Source organism: Pezoporus occidentalis, unplaced genomic scaffold (genome assembly GCF_034315485.1).
Source record: "Pezoporus occidentalis ecotype Australia unplaced genomic scaffold, CSIRO_AGI_Poc_V1 ctg59, whole genome shotgun sequence".
NCBI classification, from domain to species: Eukaryota; Metazoa; Chordata; class Aves; order Psittaciformes; family Psittacidae; genus Pezoporus; species Pezoporus occidentalis.
In genome coordinates this window covers 2,891,129-2,911,721 of record NW_026915932.1, presented here as the reverse complement: position 1 = coordinate 2,911,721, position 20,593 = coordinate 2,891,129, and the positions used below count along the sequence as shown (strand labels likewise).

The window sequence follows — 20,593 nt, the reverse complement described above, 5'->3', positions numbered from 1 at the left end:
TCCCTCTGCATGAGAGCTAGGCTGTCTCTCCGCACACATGCAGGGTGCTGTGATATCAAGACGTTTGCCATGTTTTGAGAATTTTTCTGGGGAGCAGGTGAGCAGCAACTAAATGAGGATGTTGAGAATCCTCTGATCTAGGCCCAAGGCATTTCCCTGGCATAATTAAAGCAAATTCTGAGACAACTGCTGGAGCTCTAATGGAATTCTGCTTTTTATTTTCCGCTCCAAAATTGTCTGTGAATAGAGAATATGTTTTGGGGTTGAGGGTAGTTTTAGAGCAAAACTTGATTTTGTGATTTTATGTTTCTGTCTTACACAGAAGACTTTTTATGTGAATCTCTTGAAAATTGAAAAATACTTGAGGCTTTGGGGTGAAGAAGGGCAGGGGGGGAAGTGGTATAGTGGTGTCGGTGTTGGAGGAAGGCTTGGTTATAATGATGCTTGGGTGAAAGGGTAAGAAAAGCTAGACATAAGGGTAGAAATAAAACATGAATAGAAGAGCAGAACAGAATACAAAGAATATAAATAACTTGGAGAAGATAAAGTTGGACTGTTTCCTCTGACTGACAGACTTTTAAAGTATTTAGCTAGTTTGTGAAGTAAACTTTTAATCCATTTCTATTTTAATTACTGGATTATTTGCTATATTAAAGAAAAATAATGGGAGCATGGGGGTTGGTGGTGCCTGTGAGCAGATTTGAATGCTGTTCAAATTTTAACATAGCAATAATAAAACAACAGATTGTTACCTTGTCAGTTGCTATCAAAATATGCCAAAAAGTGTTATATGTTCTTAAGGCTGCTTTTCATCAAAAAGAACAAGTTTAAGAATGTCAAAACTCAGGAAAATATAACTTGATGAAATAAATAGTGAAAGCTAACACACAAGGAAATCAATTTGAATTTTGCTAATACGCTTTACATTCTCTTTCTTTTCTTTAAGTTGCTGCCAAACAAGGAGAATCTGATCCAGAAAGGAAAGAAACAAGGCAGAAAGTAGATGATGACAGAAAACATGAGATAGAAGCTGCTATAGTTCGGATAATGAAATCTAGAAAGAAGATGCAACACAATGTGCTAGTAGCAGAGGTATACTTATACAAGTTTTGATACGGGCTTGGGAATTCTTTTTGGTTTTCATATTAATTCATGAAAGTTACACAGCTCTCGTGTGATCCTGAAGGGCTTTGAGAGATGTGTTTAATCCGTCCTTTCCCCTTCCCCCCAACCCTTTCCATACTCTCTGTATCAGATACTCTGTGTATCTGAAGAGATCTAAATCCTTACCCTTCAGTTTAGGATGTACTCCTGGGTATATCTAATTTTACTTCCTCCTTTTAGTCCTGTTGTGGTGTTATCAAATTCTTTGAAATAAGTTGGCAACAAAACCCTCTGTACTTAACATGAATTATTTTATGCTTTGATGCTGTTACTGGCTGTTGGGTCCAGGTTTGAGACATTTGAGCTCTTAGGAAAGAGAAAGTCTTGCTGCTCTTAACTCCTGAGTTCTGGCATCTTTGGGAATAGTACACGTTTTCCATTCTTGAACTCCTTTAGGGTTGTGAAATTGAGAGGATTCTCAGGTTGTGACCATGCCTCAGTAGAGGTTCAGTTCCTTGAATCATACCCAAAAATGATCAAGCAGGTGATGGGACTGGGGGAACTGTCAGAAGTTTGCAGACTGTACACTTCACAGTTGTAGCCAGCCCTGTCTAAATGTATTTTTCTGATGATTTTGGTCAGTTAGGATACTTAATAATCTTACTTGTCCTGTGGTGTCTTACATTATTGGTTTTGACCTTATTTTTTTTAGGTAACTCAGCAGCTGAAGGCCCGATTCTTACCAAGTCCAGTTGTTATTAAAAAACGTATTGAAGGACTTATTGAGAGAGAATATTTGGCACGAACACCTGAGGATCGCAAAGTATACACTTACGTAGCATAAAATGCGTTCAGAAAATTTGATTTATTCTTGGACTATACTCTTCGCATGAACTGGGAAGTTCTTTTAAATCATTAATATTAAGACGACCATCTCTTCTATTAAATTACAGTACATGTTCTAGACCATTCAGATCAAGCCTTTTACTCCTTTTGAGAGTTTTCAACATCAATTGATTGAGCTTCAGGCTTTTCAACGTTATCCCTGTAGAGATCATCCTTACAATTCTTCGGGAAAATGTGAATGTGTCGCGTTTGTTTTCAATACTGTATGAAAACAGAAAAATAAAAACAAATTTAGAAAATACAGCTCATTTAAAAAAAAATAAAATTGTTGGAATTTCATTTCCCCAGGTCTTCAGTGTTGATGTAAATGTGTTTCTGTAGTGTTGCTTAGCACTTCGCACATTGTATAAGTTGGGTTTAAAAGAAACCACAACTGGTAGGGCAGAATTCTCAATTTTATTGCTCTGCTTCCAATGTTTCTTTAACTAGCCATGTTTAATTTAAATATTTGGTAATTTTTTGAAGACCCAAGAAGACAACTTGAGCATGTTTCACTCTTCCAGCTGCACTCACTGTTCCAACAACATGAATCAGGAGCTTCTGGGGGCTCAGAAATGACCATAGTAATTTTGGCTTTCCCTTCTGTAATTTGAGTTCTTCTAAATTAAACTCTATATTGATTAGGCTTGTTCTGGTTTCTTTATAGGAAGAAGGAAAAGATTTTAGTGTGTATAAACTGTATAGTAATTTTCGCTGTTGTACTCACTGCTGATGGTGGATTGTACAGGGCTATGTTTTTATTTCACTAAATGTAGACAAAATAAATTTAAAATAAATGGATTTAGTGTACACGAACAAATAAGTGTGTTAGAGTACAGGGTCAACAATTTTTTGGAGCTAAGTATTGTCTCCTGGGGAAACATATTGGGATTATGTTTTGTTCATAAACGTCATAGATGGATCCATAGCCCCAGGGCTTCCCATTTTAAGTGTATATTTCAGGAGATTAAAGAGAAGCCAGCAAGAGCTATTTAAGTGCATTTTAAACATGCAATAAAAAATTGTTACTGTAATGAATTTTTTAGTTTTTACCCTGGAACTTTTTTCTTATCAGTATACTGCAAAAACAGATTACAAATTGCAGTTTAGTGGCATCGTTATTCTCAGAGTTAGAAATTGTTTGAAGTGTGCATTGTACTGCAGAGCTTTTATTAAACAATATTTCTGACATTCCAGTGCACATATTATATATCACATGGTTTCTCAGCTGTAGCTTTTTCTGTTCTAATTCAAAACAAGTGGTTTGGGTTTTTTTCTTGGTTCACATTACTTTCATAAATAGATATAAAAAATTATAGTTGGGATGTGCTTCCCAATGTGTAGTACTGCAGTTGAAACAAAAACTTAGTTTTAGAACATTAAGATACTGCCAGAGCGTTTCTTGATTGGCTGTATAAAATATGTGGTGGTGATGTGATGCAGCACTTGGACTGGAGAGTGTTGTTCAGCATGTGTCCCCAGTTTCACACCTCTCTGGACTGTTAAGATACAAACCCTGGCTATTGTTCAGTAGTAGGATGTTTCTTCTATAGAGAAAAGCCTGGAATTGGGTGATATTTTTAGCCTGACTATTCTGAAGCTTTTGTAAGAAGCTTTTACTTAAGTACTGCACACCCGCCAACACACACATTAGCTTTTAAGTAATCAGAGGGGAGGTGGCTGAGGGACATTTCCTGTGTCAAGAATTTCCTGTTTGTCAAGAATTTAGCTCCAAAAGAAAACAACTAGTCCATAGGCCATTCTAAAAATGTGATGCTGACCATTGTTAAAATGCCTGTGTGTCCCTGTACAGTATATGCAAACCTTAAGTAGTAATGTAATCACTGTTTAGCCGTAGTACAAGGCTAAATAGAGGTTGAATGAGTTCTGGGGTTTGGATTGTGATTTAAGTCATCAGAAACATCTTCCTCAAAGTGTAACTCACTCTTCTGTGTATCAATGTGAAGGTTTTCTTTTATGCATGAATGTTGTGATAATTGCATGTTAATGCTTTCCCATGTGCTTTTCAGGGACAAAGGTGTTCGTCTGTTCCTCCCCTGTGAAGCTTATACAGATACTAATGTTGCTATCCATGATAGGAGGACTTCATCCTTAATGTTGTGATTGCACTTCTGCTGTGCATCAGCTGAAGCTTCTACCTCTGCTGGCTTTTGGAAGTGCTTAGCCTGACTGTTGTATGAATGACTGTATAATTATGTGTTTAAGGGTGTTTATTTTTACAAGCTATGTGGGCTGGAGTGTTTGCTAGAATAGTAACAGGTGATGATGGCTATCTTCAGTAACAAATACTAAGAGTCTAGTTTCCATTAGAGTTTTGAAGACACTAATTATTCAGAAAATGATTTTTGCTGAAGTCACCTTTTGGAAATACGCCCTTTACCACTGAACAAGATGATCTGAAGAGAATGTGAAAACTGGTTAGAGAGAACAAGATGTCACTCAGACTTTGCTTAAGGTGAGTTTGATGCATGTGCCTTTAAGCTCTTGTGTGTATTTGTGGGACTTCTCTTACAGTCCATAGCAGAATTCTGCTATGCCTTATTTCACTTTTGCTGCCTTTCTTAATTTACATTTGAAACTCCTTTGTAATTTTGTTTAACATTTCATTGGTAGGATTGTAGTTACACAAATTGAGTGTAATTATTAGTAAGTTTGGTTTCTTTGCCTTAACATGCAGCTAAATGTAGTAGCAAGACATAATTAAGATGGAGTTTACAACTTCTAATTTTTTTAATTAAAAGTAGGAGTTTTTGGAGTTTTATAGCTATTTGAAGGTACGAAGGCATGTGCTTTGCTTGTCTACAAGTTTTATTTTAAAGGGTTGAGTGTAGACTTCATTTGCTATTGTAACAAATAAGATTGTCCTGTATCTCCCTCATTAAGTTCTTGCTGTTTTCGATCTTCAGTGTCTTTACAGCTTTGACTTGCTCTTTTTGTCTCCTAGAATTAATCCATGCAATTTCCCTGTTTGCTGCAGAATAAATTGACGTTAGTCATGTCTGCAAAGCAGACTGAGTCTTGGATGCTAAGCTACTCCTAAATTAAATGTCTTTTCTCACCTCCTTTCCTAAAGACAAACTTTGCCCAGTTGATCTTAAAGCTCTCAATATAATACTGTCTGGTTTTCTTGCATTTGCTCATTGCGAATTGGCAGCTATCAAAAGATTGATTTTTCTGGACCTTTAAAAACAGAAGCATTGCACTAAAAATTCTGAATTACTGAAATATTTTCACTCAGGTGTTTTGTAATTAAATTGTACAGGTGGCACATGTATGTATGGTAATAGAGTCTGTCATGATGCATGGTTTAGGGGATAAGCTTGCACAGAGATGGGGTTCCCCTTTTGTCAAAAGCAACAAAAACTGGGACTGTGTGTGACTGCTAGTTGTATGTCCAAACCTGGCCAGAACCCTTATAGCTAAATTGAAATCTGCTTTGTTAATCGCAGTGGTTAGAGGCAAGGTGGGCTCTCATCCTTGGCTCCCAGTTACTCAGAGCCCCTGTGGCTTTAGAACAAAGGTTTGACAATCCAGAGCTAGGCTCACAGCTGTGTGTAGTGCTGGTAAGAGGCATCATCTTCTTGTGTCTATACCAAAGTCCAGTTTTGGTTAATAGTCGTTTTGTTACCTTGAACAGTAAATAAAATAACCAATGTGCTCAGTCTGAAGCATGAGTTTAATGGCTCCTCTGTCTCGTAGAATCTGTCATGTTTGTAAAATACGTAACTTTGTATGTGTCCAACTGAAAGCTGGGTAAAAGAACAGGAGAATTATTCACCCAACTTTCTGTTCTTCAGTGTGTGGGGAAGTGTTCCCAGAGTGTGCCTGAGCTGGGCTGAATATTCTGAATCATTCAGCTGGCTTTATCCATGTTTTAACTCTGTATCTGGCATGGCAGAAATGAATGTTAATGTAACAACGTAAAGATGCTGTTTTAAGTGAAAATCATGGCACACCTTCAACAAAGAGTGGTGCTGAACAGGCATTGTGCAACAACAGTCACATCAGTGCAACCTGGCTTATGTCTTGGGGTATTGTGGTCTTCAGAGCAGCAGGTCTCCACAGGTGTGGTGTGACCTTCCCAGTGTGACTGGAGCTCTCTCTGCAGGAAGGTGCTGCTGTGTTGGCATTAATACATGTCAGGTTTGTAAAACAGCTCCATTTCGGTCAGGGTCTTGCTCTTCGTTTCTCCTCCAAAACTGGAACTCTGGGGAGCGAGTCCATGGGAGCTAATGCATTTAGTTTCACTGAGATGAACATGAAGTTTATGGATAGGAAAAGAAATAACATTTGAACTTACAGCAGTGATGTTTTATTTATTATTCTTCTCCTGCAGTTCAAAACTCAGCTTTTACTCCAGGTACCACAGCCACCGAGGAACCTTCCAGTCTTAATGACTGCTATTCTGTTCTTCCTCTTTGAACACCGTACTGCTGCCATTCACTTGATTTGTATGCCTCATCCTTCAAACAGTTGCAAAGCATTGATGTTTGATCTGTCAGAAGCTGAAGCTAAAGCAAAGGTGGTGCAGTGCGCACACGGGAAAGCAATGTTTAGGCAGCAAAGTGACATGTGCTTGCAGTGGGGGGGCTTTTCTGCTCTCACCATAGCACATCGGCTGTCATGCAGGGAGGAAGGTGCATCTCTGGGGAGAGCAAGGGAGGTGTGTGGAGCAAAGCTTGCTCTGAGATGATGGTGGGCAGGTGGTTGTTAAACCTTGAGCGTTTTATTATGTATGTATTATTCTCGTTATGTTAGTACCTGAAGCCTTTGTTGTGATCATATTTTATTTATCCAGTATGTGGAGAGCTACAGCATTGGTTCTGGCTTTAAGGAGCTTATCACTGTATTTGCACCTAACATGAATTTCTTTATTGTTACATTTGGAATTAAGCCAGGTTTTTCAAGGACAGATCAGTTGTTTTAGGAAAGTCCTCTCACAAACTGTGGTTCTGCCTCATTTCATGCTAAGGCTTTGAGGTTCAGGCAGGTACTCCTGGTCCTTCAGTCTTCTCGTGCCAAACACAAACTGACCTTTGTTTTCACTGTGTTTTTTGCCTTTAAAGAAAATCTTGCAAATGTGGTGTGACTGAAACTAACACAGCAATATCTGCCTGAGTCTCCAGGCAGCCTGACACTGCCTGCCTGCTCTCAGCAGCTGTTTATCCTGAAGCAAGAAGGTGTATTGTTGTTTAAGAGAGACAGGCCTGTCTCATGTCCTTGAGTCCTGGAACTGCTGATGTGGATTACCTGTGGACAAGACAAGAAATTGGAGAGATGGTGCTCCGAGAGCCCCATGCTGCTGTTTGCCTGAGCAGAAGCTGAGAGGGAAGGGGAATCCACCAGGAGGTACAGATTCTGTTCATTGTTGGTGAATAGCTTCTAGCAGTCCTGTTCTTGGGAAGAAAAAAATTGCAGTGGAGAGTCCTGAAGTCCTCAAAGTGAAGCTGCATCAGAGCCTGGTAGTGCCTTACTATGGTCTTTGAGTTTGTAGTAGTTCATAGCTTGGAGTGCAGCTTTTTCTTTGCAAAGTTTGCTAGAACATGCCCTTAAATACCAGTAACACGTGAGTAGTTTCTTAGACCTTGTGAGCCACTTCTGCTAATACCTGGTGTTTGGGTATTGCTTCTTTTGAAACTCTATTAAGGATGAAGCTAATAATCCTGCAGCTTGTCTGCCACACCATTTGTTATCAACTTAATTATGCACGTCTGTAACTCCAACATAATGTGTGATGCAGGCCAACACTTGGGTTTTCTTAATTAGAATTTGGGGTGTATCATTCTATATCTTGGGAGGGTTGTCCTCAGGAAAGGGATTAATTAGAAGTCTTCACTCCATGTAGGCCTGGCTTGTTTGTTAAGCTGGAGGTTGGACTCGCTGGCGAGCTCACAAGCTCCTGGGGATTTGCTCTTATTAACGCTCGGTAGGGTGCAGTTTCTCAGCGTCTGCTGCTGACCTTCCAAGAACTTTGCCTTGAGTTGTCTTCAGCAATGCTGAATGTAAGCTGGTTAAGTAAACACTTTGCTGGGCCCTGCAAGTCTTGGTTTGTTTGAATGTACCTGCTTGCTTTTTCTGGGAGGTTTTTAATTGAAATGTAACTTACGTAAAACTTGGTAGGTTAAATCTGTCAGAAATGAGGCGCTGAAGCAAGGCTCTTCAATTCACATGTAGGCAAGCTGTCTGCCCCCTCGTCCCGCACAGACCTAGGTGGGAGTTGGCATTGATGCTGGGGATGTGGGCAGAGGGCTCCCAAAGATACCATCTCAGGTCAGTGCTGGATTTTGGCTCTGTGTAGTCAAGTCAACAGATTTGACTTTGTTTCCTAATAGTGATTTCTGCTGTAACCTCCTTTTGGCTCGTTGTGTTTAGTGGGTCTTGGTTTGTGTGTGTGGAGCGCTTTGGGGGATTTCGGATATATTTTAAACAAGCTGAAAACTGAGGAAGAACCTATCTGTCTGCAAGCACCCCATAACTTGCTGGAGACACATAGCCCAAATTTGGTTGCAGCTGAATGCAAAAGCTGCCTTGACCAGGTCGTAGAAATCCAAATCTCTCAAACTGTGTTTGTGGCTCCAGTGGCATGTCTGTAGTCAGGCAAAGACATGCAGTGCCTTTTTGTGACCTATTTGTTACTAAAGGGCAAAGTGTACTTCACAGCATGTTGGGGCATGCAGCGTGTGCCTGGTGTGGGCATCAAGGCTTGAACTGCATAGGAGTTTCTGCTAAGAAACTTGTGCGTTTTTGATTACATGCACTTAACTTGGCAGGCTTTCTACTTCTACCCGAGTTCAAACTGCTTGGATTTGAGCCATCTGAATGAATGGAGCCTCCTTTCTGCTGTTTGTGCTGTTTGTGGCTGTAGTGGCCACCAGCTGTGTAACTGGAAGGGCACCAGTATCTGTCAGAGGCATTTGTATAACCATGTGTGTCTTGGGCATCTTAGGGCATCAGGAGTGGAAGAGCTGACTCCCGTACACAGAGGTTCTTGTCCTGCCATTGAGTCTCTGAAGAGGGGTTGGAGGGTGGTGGTGTTGGTGCTATCAGTGGACTAGCTCTCACCTGACACCATTACAGACTGCAGCAGCATCCTCTCTCTCCCCATTGCCTTTCCCTTTGCTGAAGCAGATGGGAACTTGCTTGGGCTGGCAGCTGCAGTGTCAGTCTCATTCACATCACTGCAGTGACTGGTTTAATGTGAAGGCTGTAAGATGCTGTTGATGTTGGTATGTATTTAGAAACTCAGTCCTTGGTCTCAACTTTCCTTTTCCTGGGAGATCATTCAGGTACCAATGGTAAAAGCTTGACTGCCTCAAAGACAGTGGGAGTTCTAACATGGGCTTCAGCAGGGCCACAGTTTGGTCTGTTGCCAGTGAATCTCTCTCATCTCTGTGTCTCAGTGCTGCTCTCCCAGCTTTGCACTTGCACCAAGGTCCATGTAGCTTGAAGATAATTTATTTGCTTCACTTTTGTAAATGCAGTCACTAAATGTGCAGGGAAAATGTGGTTTGATCCTAGTTCCACTGACGGTGTGTGCTGTAGTGCTGCAAGGATGCCGGTTCCCTCAGCTGCTGTGGCTGAGGGTCAGGAGGAGCCTCTCTCATTTAGTTTACCTTTTGTATCCCATGAGCCTTGAAACTCTATCTTGTCCATGCATCTCCCAACATAGTGTTTCTCTGGGCAGGAGTCTCAAGTCATTGGGTCCCGTCAATGGAAGGAGTTGCAGCCTGCTACATCAGTGCTACTGCTGCCAGATCAGAGCTGTGATTCCCAGCAGCAGCTGAGTGTCAGCCCTCTGGGTAGCAATGCGAGCTAAGGCAGGCTGCAGCAAGCTTCCCTGGCATCTTTGTAACGGGGTTTGTTTTTCCTTCCTTTTCTTTGTTGTGCCCATATATGCGTGGATCCTGATCCTCAGTGTGCAGTGGAGCTCTTTATGTGTCTCCTGACACACCTGTCTTGGATTCCTGCTCCTTGTTAGGTGGTTAAAAAGAAGGAACAAGAACCATTTGGGAGAGAAGTCTACTTAAATAAATGTAGTAGGTTAGATGGGTTTTTGCTCTTTTGGTCATTCGGGTTTTACTTTCCTCTGAAGTGATGTTGGAGTCACAAGGTTTGGAGCAAGATACAAACTCTTTGAAAAGCTCATTGCATTCAAGTAACACCTTAATCCTGATTTTTGTCTCAGTACTGCCTATGCTGTAAGTAATTGTCACCTAACTGGTTAATTTAGTGGTTTTGTCCTCATTACACGCAGAGTTTGAGGTAGGCATACACCAAAAAATATCTTTTAAAAGTTAGTAAGCCTAAGACATTGCATGTATTTAATGAGGCCTGCTCCCAAGGTGCTAGGTAATTCACACCCAGTCTCTCTGAAGTTAATTATGTGCTAGTATACAAAGCCTAAATCCTTATAAAGTAGGTTCCTTACAGATGATACTATGAACTTATTAAACCTTGTGATGCATCATCAGTCTTGTTGGTGTCGGTGAGAGTGAAGGGCTCTGAGCACTCTGGAGGACTAGGCACATCTTAAGAATTCATTATGAAAAGGCATTTTTAATTATCTTGCTGTGCCTTTCCACCACAAGAGTTGAAAAATACAGCAGACAGTATTCTCTGAGGCTGCACGCAATAAAGCGTGTTAGTTACTTACATTCAGACTTCATTTTATTCAGGGCATACTGGTGTTTATATTGGTGGTAGATTCCAGTATTAATATTTGACCTGCTTTTATGCAAAGCTGGACTACCCTGGCAGTCTGCTGTGTTGTCGGTCACCATTATGTGGGAACAGGGCTCTGATAAACTTTGAGCACCATATTGCGACTATTCTTCCTCTAGCCTTCCCTCAGCAGAGTGACTTCACATAAGATTGAACAGCTGTTTTTCTAGCCTCTTAAATAAATATTTTTTGGCATGTTCAGTAGGTCACTATGGATAATGGGCTTTTCCATTTGGCAGCCAGACTGGAAAGGTAGGGAAAGGGGAAGCAGCGAGGAAGGTAAGGACTCATTACTGTGGACTGTGCGTAGCCAGGGTGGTGGGGCTGCCCTCCGAGGGATGGATTCAAGCAAAGGCAACCCCAAGCAAAGGTTCATCTCATGCTGCTCATGGTATGAATGTTGGTGGATACCCCTGACTTGGAGCTGCTGGAGAGCTTATGGATTCGAGAACCAGGCCTAAAACTGTTCTCTATGCAACTCCATCAGATAGAGCTCACAGGTGAGACTGCTTCCCCATCCCACTCCAGCAGGTGTGCTGCTCACAACACAGCGTGGTGGCAGGGTTCAGGATTTATCCGTCTTTGTGTATAGGCTCAGCTTCTTGGCTGTTGTAAATCTGGTGATGCTGGAAATGGATGGCTGCTAAATCCCATCCCATCTCTGCACAGGGGAGATGCTGGTCACCTTCAGCAGTCCTTGTGGGAGGCTCCTGTCAGTTTGGAAGCCCTCTTGGGAGCTGGAGGGAGACATGGTGTCTACAGTGTTTCCTAACCCCACTCCTCCTGGCCCTTAGTCTCCACAGCTGCTTTTCAGGAGTTCACATTACCAGTACTTTATCTTCTTTCCTATGATATCTTCTTTGCTATGATGATGCTGCTCCCACAGGGTTTTAAACAGCCAGAGCGATGTGATTCAAGTGAAGATGGAGGCAGAGAGCTGTGCTATCCTGTAGTGATGGATGGCACGGCACCATCGCCAATAGGGACCCTGAAACGCAGCTCATGCTTCCAGCTACAAACTGAGCCCCATGAACTTTCTTAGTTTTGGTGTTTCCTTGCAGAAGCAAAATTTCCCTTTTCCTCACGCACAGGAAAGGCAGATGAGGGCTTGCCCCTGCCCTATAGCAAAGAGTTGATGAATCATTTCCTTCTCCATATTTCAGTAAAATTGTGCTGTTCAGAGCTCATGTAGGGTGCGTTAATGTTTTGAGCACTTGCGCTCTTCTCTTTGCTCTCTTCCTGCAATTGTCCAAAGGCTGGATTTTTTGTCTCCATCGCAACAATTGTGCTATTTGCTTGGCAGTGTTAGCAGATGGGTTTGCCTCTATCAGTGCAAATTAGGGGTTTTTATGCATTTTCTAGTCAGCCTTTTAATATTAGCAATATTTTTTTATTATTGTGTGTTGATGTTCATCAGTCCAGTTTTAAAACATGAATGTATATTTCTAATAGAGTGATCTTCTACACAAAGGAAACCAGGACACTGCTACTTTTACCTTTAGATCTTGGAGATCTTGTTTGGAATGTTGAATATAAAGCTAGCATTGTATTTAAGAACATATATAGTTCAGAGTTTTGAGTAACAGGCTCTTATTAAAGCTGGTCTTTCTACATGGTGAACTACTGCTTTGTGTGCCTGGCTGTTTGACAGAGACATTGGTATGTCAGAGAGATGTGTTGCTCCTAATTAGATGGAGCTGGATGCATTGTCAGAGGCCCTAGTTTTGATTTAAATACTGGCTGCAGTGGGGGTACTTCAGTATAGAAAATGGGGGTTGGCTTGCCTTGTATGTAATGCTGTTGGGTTGGCAAAATAAGGAGATGAAGGTACAGTGCGTTTTATTGTCTAGGCAGCTGAAGAGACCCGGGATGAGGTGTTTTTTCAGCATTCATATATTGTAGTCTACACAATAAGCTGAACTAAGTTCCAGTCTATAAACCCAAGGAACAAGGAAAAATTCCTTAGAGTTTGTTTGAGGGTCCTGATTACATGAGTATCTTGGAGAAGGAGGAGGAAAAAGAGGCAAAACCAGGGCACTGAAAGGAGGGAGCCTGGTACCCAGCTTTTATGGGCTATATATTACAACTCAGGACCAGCTTTGTAGCTGGTCAGCAAGCTACTTGTGTTGTGAAATGCTTAACTAGAAGCAGAGGTTTTTTTCCCAAAGCTCCTCTTTCCTAAAGCTGATCTGTATCTGCCCTCATTGTTATCTGTTGTGTTCACACGCGGTGGTTTTTTTCTTTTGTTAGCCTGCTTTCCTTCCTCGTTTTTAAAGAATAGCTTATCTGCATGCCCCAGAAGGGTGTGCCTCACAAAGATCACAAGCTTTTCACAGTGAGCTGCCGCCAGCCTGCTGACTACCAGAAAACATGCTGAGCTCTTCAAAATCGGTGCCACATCGCCTTTGAAAAGGTGGGGATTGCACTGAGATGCGCACTGGTGCGACTTGCCTGGATCTGGAGCGTCCATTTCCACTGCTGACAGGCAAGTGCTCCTAGCTCCTACAGCATCAACTCATCTTGGAGAGTTACTCCTTTTGTGTTTCAGAGCTCTTAATCTCTGGTGCCCTATGGAGGGCAGGAGCAGTAGGACACGGGTGTTTCTGGACATGCCAGTCGCATGTACACGGTGATCAGAGTTCAAGTTTTGGAGTCAGAAGATGAGCCTTCAGCCTATCTGTGCTGTGATGTAGATGACCTGGGAATGGGCACATAATGCCTCGTTACTCTTTGCCTGCCTCCTCATGTACATTAACTGCATACCTGCGTATTTCATTGGGTTACTGCAAAGCCAGTAGGAGATTGAATTCATTCTGTTGAAGTACAAACCTCATATTACTGAGGCCCCAGCAGCAGAGGAGAGGGAAGGCACCCTCTTTTTTCAGGAACCTTTGCGATGGACGACGGAGCAGACTCTCTGACAGTGCATCTCCTCGCCAATTCAGGACATTCATTGCTTCTGCAGCAAACTTTGGATCGGCTTTTAGAATGGATCTGCCTGGACATTCGCCTTTTCTTTGTGTCTGAGAGGGTTACTCCACTGAAATACTATGAGAGATATTGCAAGAGAAGCTGTGGCTTTCCTGGAATATCTGTTCTTCTTTTTCTACATGAGGGATTGGGAGAAGAACGGATTTTCCAGGTCCATGAGCAATTCCAGCGTCCACCCTGGCGCTACTGCTGTGCCCAGATTGCTAATGGGCAAAGCTACCCCTATTCCCTCACTCACCAGGACTTCTATAGCCTGGATGACCAGATGCCTGTGTGGGGCACCAGGCGGGTGCGCTGTGGCCCTGAAATCCTGCGTGTCACCCTCTACTGCAGTTTTGACAACTACGAGGACGCAGTGAGACTCTATGAGATGATCCTACAGAAAGAAGCAACCATGCTGAAAAGTAACTTCTGTGTCTTTGTGTTGCATGCAACCCACACTATTGTTGTGCAGCTCTGCTTGAAGCAGCTGCCCATCGGGGTGGCTGCTGAGCCGAAGGAGTCATCAGCCTTGCAGTTCAAGGTGCAAGAAATAGGGCAGCTGGTGCCTCTGCTGCCTAACCCATGTATTCCCATCAGTAGCACCAGATGGCAAACGCAAGACTACGAAGGAAATACAATTCTGCTTCAGGTATGTGTCTGTGGTGCTCTGAGAGGAGGTTTTTGCACAGATCATTGGAATGTTTTTATATTGTTAAATTCACATCATTGCTGCTTGTCTGACATTGAATGTATTAATGCTTTTTTGAGCAGGATAGTTTAATGTCTTCCCTTCCCTGCTTGAATTAAACGAACATAGCAGCCTATTCTTTTCCTGTAAGTCATTATGTTCTAAATGGTTTCGAAAGCAGATTTTTGACATCCAAAACCAGATGTACTGTAAGTATAGTGGTTGACGCAGCATTACATGCAATGGAGTTTGTGATCTTTTGAGTGAGTCACTGTTGGGCAAAAGTGGCAGAGAAATGTCATAGGAAACCTCTGCCTTGTCTGTTCAAGTGTGTGGTCCTGATGTTTGTGAATACAAATAAGTAAAAACTGATGAGACTGTGCAGAGATGATACACAGTGGGAATTATGTATGTGAGCAGGGGGGCCAGTTTGGGTCAGTGTGTTCTTCCATTCAAACAACCCCTCCCATCTCTGGTTGGTTTTTCTTGTACTTTGGGTGTTTAAATGATTTGCCCACCCTCTGTTATTTCTTTTCCCTTCCAGAGCTCATTTGTAACAAATCAAGTTAATTATTCTGCACAGCCTATTTCCATGCTACTCTGAACACTAATCCTCAGGGCTGCCTTTGCATACTGCTCATTCAGTATCACTTTATAAACTGTTTTGCCACCCGCTTGGATTGCACAAGGCCCTGAGCACCTTCATGTCACTTTGAAGTTGGTCCTGCTGGAGCAGGGGACTGGCTCCAGGGACTCCAAAGGTCCCTTCCCAAATTACTCTGTGGTTATTCCTGCTGTGGACACAATGTCGTCAAATTACAGACATACATGAATTCACTGGCAGGAAACTTGGAAGCTTTTTTGAGGGGTGTAGCTGTGCTGCACTGTGCTCATGGTGAAGGAAGCTGGAGCCCACTTGAACTGAGGGATGTGTAACTCATGTCCCTGCTCTACTCAGCATGCTGATAGCCTAGCACATGGCACTTCATTCTTAAGTTCTTCAGTTAATGCTGTAAATCTTAACTCTAAGTACCTGAAAATTATTTACGCATGCCCCCTGCACACTTTCTGCCTTATTGCAAACCCAATCCAAGGGTCTGCTTGTGAATGCCACCCACAGGGAGTTATCATTCCCCCTGAGCCTACAGGAAGTCTTGGTTTTATTGATGACATTTAACCCAGGCCACCTAGTTTGATAAAGAAGCAAATAAACCACATCCTCTCCCTTTTTTTTTGCTGAAGTTTCTCACTAATGACTGTTTAATTTTCCCCCAGGCTTAAAATTCCCATCATACACAATTGTTCCTTTGCTGTACTTGCAGTTATCCTTGTTTTCCATTTCTGAGCATTTCCAGATCCATGACACTCTGTTGTCTGCTGCAGGTGAGGGACAGGCACCATGGTCCAGCTTTGGAACTAGAGCTGCACTGAGCATAGCAATGTTTTCCATTTTGTTTGGAATAATCTTTGAGGTTTCATTTGTTTTCCAGACTGCTGTCAGGCATGAACTGATGCTAACATGGTGCTGTCTGTAACAGAAATGAGACCCCGAGTTAGTCAGCTTGCAACCTGGCACTTTGTATGTGAAGCGGGGATTGTTTTTCCTCCATGTGCATCACTTTGTCTGCATTAAGCTTCATCTGCCATCACCCAGGCTTGTAGGACTCCTATGCTGTTCTCTAGCGGGGCTCTGATTCACACTGCAGGTGATTTCAGCGCTTGGTTAAGCTAGAATGATATGTTAATGGAGTTCTCTCCGAACTTCCTTCAACAGGTTCAGGAGAGCTCCAAGCCCCATGAAACAAGTGTTGGGCTTTCCCGTCGGCATGATAATGCAGGCAGCGACGAAACCCTGCAAGACTCTGTCACGGCTCAGCTCCCTGTCAAGCGGGGCCACCCTGGGGGACGAAGCCAGGAGGTAAGAACCGCAAAGGGCAAAACAAAACCCGACCAGAGCAAAGCTCTCGCTCCTGATCCCACCAGCGGTGACCTTCGCACGCGCTTCTGCTCTTCCCTCGGTGGTGCAGCAGCCTGGCCGTGGTGGGAAGCCACGTCCCTGCGCAGGCAGGGGAGCAGCAAGCTGCAGGCCTCTCTGCAGCAGGGCCGTGCGCCCCGGCAGGCAGCCGAGACCAACGTGGACACCGGGCTGGCCGTGAGCACCGCTGCGAGCTGCGGCGCACTGAGCCGCTTCCATAGGGACCTGCGGAGCAGCCTGCTCCAGCCGCGACCCGGGGCTGGCAGCACCCTGCCCTCTCGAGGCTGCGCTTGGCGGCTCCAGGCTGCAGACGGATGGGACAAAAACACAGGGCAAAGAGTGTGGAGCTGCCGCTCGCAGACACAACGCACCAGTCCTGACAACAGAGTGGAGGATGATGAGGAGGAGTTCTTCATATGACTGAAAACAACCGTGCCACGTGGGGCTCATCGCTTCCAAATGACAGCGGAGCACGTGTGTGCGTGTGTTGTGCCTGCTTGTGCTGTGACCGTTGATGCTCAGCTTACCTCTGAAACCGTGACTACATTTCAGTAGTGGGTTCACTGAAGTATATGCTTACTTTCCATTGAGTGATGCTGAAAAGGCTGCAGGCAAAGCAGGAACTGTAACACTGTCTTTACAAAAAGGTTTGGCTTTTTAATGCAGAATAGATTGGAGGATTTTTGTGCAATGAGTAGGAATAAGCCATATGACTCTATTCCAAGATGCTAAAGATAGCCAGTGACATCTTCTGATGGGGTTAGTGCAGTTTGTCTAAGCTGCCCAAGCAACTGGATGCCCTCAGGGGGGGGCTCATCATCCCTGCCTGACATATTGGAAACAAGGTAGTTGTGTTGTCACAGTGGTTACATCAATTTTCTCTGTGTCCCTTCTCACTTCCTCTGTTCATGGTATTTAAAAGAATGTTGTAAATTTTATGCAAAATGTGAAACGTAAGGATGTTCTTTTAAAATATTTTTGAAGAAAAAGCAGTCCTAGAGAGAGCTTTTCCCCCAGTTAGCACAGTGCACACAAAAAGCAAACCCTTGCAGAGCACAGTTTGAGCTCCAGGAAGACCTGTGGCTACCTATTCATGACACTCACCAAAATAAACTCAGCAACAGGCTGGGCTCTGTTAGACCAGTGTGAGTTATCAGCAGGCAATCCTACTTGTGTTTTAATTAACAGAAGACAACAGAAGCTAATAGTCTTGGCTGAATGCTGGAGAGTAAAAAGGGTACAAGAAGTGAAGTAATGTTTCAGCAACAGATGACAAAATAACTCCCATCTTGATCAGCACTTCCTTTTCTCAGGTGGAATTAAGTAAATCTCAAAGGGAAAGAGATGGGAAAGGTATGACAGAGGAATGAAATTATAAAGAGAAAAGCCAAATCTGCTCATACTTACCTTCCAAGCAGCACAGCAAAGAGGTGTTTTCTCCTTCAATGTCTGAATTCTGCTTTACATGAAAGTGTGAATTTATTGGAGAGTTCCTTCTCTTTGCCTCTTCTTTGTTCATAACTCAAGTTTGACAGGCAATGGCTTCTAGTGGCCCAAGGGGAGGCAGGATATGATGTGCAGCAGCAGGAGTTCTGCAGGGGAGTTCTGCACACTTTTATGGGTATTAACTTGTACGTGTGCCAGCTGAACACAGCCCACACTGTGCTGCTGCAGCTTCAGTACCCAAGAACATCCAAACCCACCCCTCTGCTGCTGGTGGGCTCTGCAGACCGGCGGGACTGGAGCGTGGTGCTGCTGGTGTGTGTTAGCTTGGCCTTTGGGAATGTTCTGGGGAAGTCTGGAAGTGCAGCTGAGTTGTTCTGAAGAGCTGTGGGTGGGAATAGGCCAGTCCCTGGAAGCACTCCTCATGTACCCTTCAGTGCAGGGAGCACACCCTGCAGAGCGCTGAACAGGACACTTATTTCATGGACATCTACAACCATGTTTCCGTAAGCTCTGTAAAAATTCTGGACTTTTTAATAAATCATTCTGTGATTCTTTAAATCTCTGAAGGTGATGATTTAATCTTACCTAGCGTGCTAGGAACAGCCAGTGCTTTTCAGAGCCAGAGAACGTGTTTGGTTAACTATGAAAGCAGCAAACAGGAGAGCTTGCAAGTGTGTTGGCTCTCTGGGTTCACTGCAGTGTGTGTGAGGGTGGGCTGGGAGGGATAAGGAGAGAGGAGGAGGATAGGGGTAGGGCAGCAATCTATACAGTGAGCATAGATAGGATAGTCATGAACCCAGGAGAAAAAACAAAAGTGAGATTCCTGGAGAAGCAGCTTTACAGAGAGATTTCATGGCCTTCTCTCTACTCAATCATGACAAAGGCACTTAAGTGTGAGCCTAATCTCATTTTCCCTACGAGGGTGCTTAAAAGGTAGAAGGTCAGTATCCAGCATGGGGGAAATGCTCTATCATGTAAAACAAAACCAGAAGAAAATGAGACACAGGATTTGGAGAAGGCTGAGGTTCTGAATGACTTCTTTGCCTCAGTCTTCACTGGCAAAGGCTCTGACCAAACTGCCCAAGTCTTGGAAGGCAGATGCAGGGACTGTGAGAATGAAGACCTTGGGCCCACTGTAGGAGAGGATCAGGTTCGAGACCATCTTAAAAACCTGAACATGCACAAGTCCATGGGACCTGATGAGATCCATCCGTGGGTCCTGAAGGAGCTGGTGAATGAGGTTGCTAAGCCGCTGGCCATCATATTTGAGAAATCATGGAAGTCAGGTGAGGTTCCTGACGCCTGGGAAAAGGGAAATATAACCCCCATTTTCAAGAAGGGGAAAATGGATGACCTGGGGAATTACAGACCAGTCAGTCTCACCTCTGTGCCTGGCAAAATCTTGGAGCAGGTTCTCCTGGAAGGCATGCTAAGGCACATGAAAATCAACAAGGTGCTTGGTGACAGCCAGCATGGCTTCACTAAGGGGAAATCCTGCCTGGCCAATTTGGTGGCCTTCTATGATGGGGCTACAGAACTGATGGACAGGGGTAGAGCAGTTGATGTCAGCTACCTGGACTTGTGCAAAGCGTTTGACACTGTCCCACACTCTATCCTTGTCTCTAAATTGGAGAGGCATCAATTTGATGGATGGACCACTTGGTGGATAAAGAACTGGCTGGATGGCCGCACACAAAGAGTTGTGGTCAATGGCTCAATGTCCAGCTGGAGACCAGTAACGAGTGGTGTCCCTCAGGGATCGGTGTTGGGACCGGTCTTGTTTAACATCTTCGTTGCTGACATGGACAGTGGGATTGAGTGCGCCCTCAGCAAGTTTGCCAATGACACCAAGCTGTGTGGTTTGGTTGATACGCTGGAGGGAAGGAATGCCATCCAGAGGGACCTTGACACGCTTGTGAGGTGGGCTGATGCCAACCTCATGAGGTTTAACCATGACAAGTACAAGGTCCTACACCTGGGTTGGAGCAATCCCAGGCACAGCTACAGGTTGGGCAGAGAAGAGATTCAGAGCAGCCCTGCGGAGAAGGACTTGGGGGTGCTGGTTGATGAGAAAATGAACATGAGCTGGCTTCAGTGTGCACTCACAGCCCAGAAAGCCAACCGTATCCTGGGCTGCATCAAAAGGAGTGTGACCTGCAGGTCGAAGGAGGTGATTCTGTCCCTCTGTTCTGCTCTTGTGAGACCTCACCTGGAGTATTGTGTGCAGTTCTGGTGTCCTCAACATAAAAAGGACATGGAACTGTTGGAACAAGTCCAGAGGAGGGCACGAGGATGATCAGGGGACTGGAGCACCTCCCATATGAAGACAGGCTGAGAAAGTTGGGGCTGTTCAGCCTGGAGAAGAGAAGGCTGCATGGAGACCTCATAGCAGCTTTCCAGTATCTGAAGGGGGCCTATATGGATGCTGGGGAGGGACTCTTCATTAGGGACTGTAGCGACAGGACAAGGGGTAATGGGTTAAAACTGAAACAGGGGAAGTTTAGATTGGATATAAGAGGGAAATTCTTTCCTGTTAGGGTAGTGAGGCACTGGAATGGGCTGCCCAGGGAGGTTGTGAATGCTCCATCCCTGGCAGTGTTCAAGACCAGGTCGGACGAGGCCTTGGTTGATATGGTTTAGTGTGAGGTGTCCCTGCCTATGGCAGGGGGTTGGAACTAGATGATCTTAAGGTCCTTTCCAACCCTAACTATTCTATGATTCTACATGAGGTTCATCTGCCTGCAGTGGATCACAGAAGAGAAGGACTTCAAGTCAAAGAA

At 43.9% G+C, this 20,593-nt stretch overlaps 2 protein-coding genes across 2 annotated transcripts in view; both read left to right on the top strand.

Moving 5' to 3' along the window:
- The window catches only part of CUL3 (cullin 3), a 58,808-nt gene extending 56,519 nt beyond the window's left edge, over window positions 1-2,289 (top strand). Inside the window, exons 15-16 of the mRNA XM_062638872.1 lie at window positions 947-1,092; window positions 1,817-2,289. Of these exons, the coding sequence (XP_062494856.1) occupies window positions 947-1,092; window positions 1,817-1,948 (278 nt within the window). The 3' untranslated portion in view covers window positions 1,949-2,289. The remainder of the gene's footprint in view (window positions 1-946; window positions 1,093-1,816) is intronic.
- A 10,637-nt stretch (window positions 2,290-12,926) lies between these two features.
- Window positions 12,927-17,854, top strand: FAM124B (family with sequence similarity 124 member B). The gene is made up of 2 exons (XM_062638871.1): window positions 12,927-14,353; window positions 16,167-17,854. The coding sequence occupies exons 1-2, from the start codon at window positions 13,628-13,630 to the stop codon at window positions 16,785-16,787; spliced, it is 1,347 nt and encodes a 448-aa protein (XP_062494855.1). The 5' UTR covers window positions 12,927-13,627; the 3' UTR covers window positions 16,788-17,854.
- Window positions 17,855-20,593: the final 2,739 nt, after the last annotated feature.

Excerpts from the sequence above, each read along its gene's own strand:
- FAM124B (XM_062638871.1), top strand. The coding sequence starts at position 13,628 with ATGGACGACGGAGCAGACTCTCTGACAGTGCATCTCCTCGCCAATTCA. Across the intron at positions 14,354-16,166 it reads GAAATACAATTCTGCTTCAG|GTTCAGGAGAGCTCCAAGCC; the intron begins GTATGTGTCTGT and ends TTCCTTCAACAG.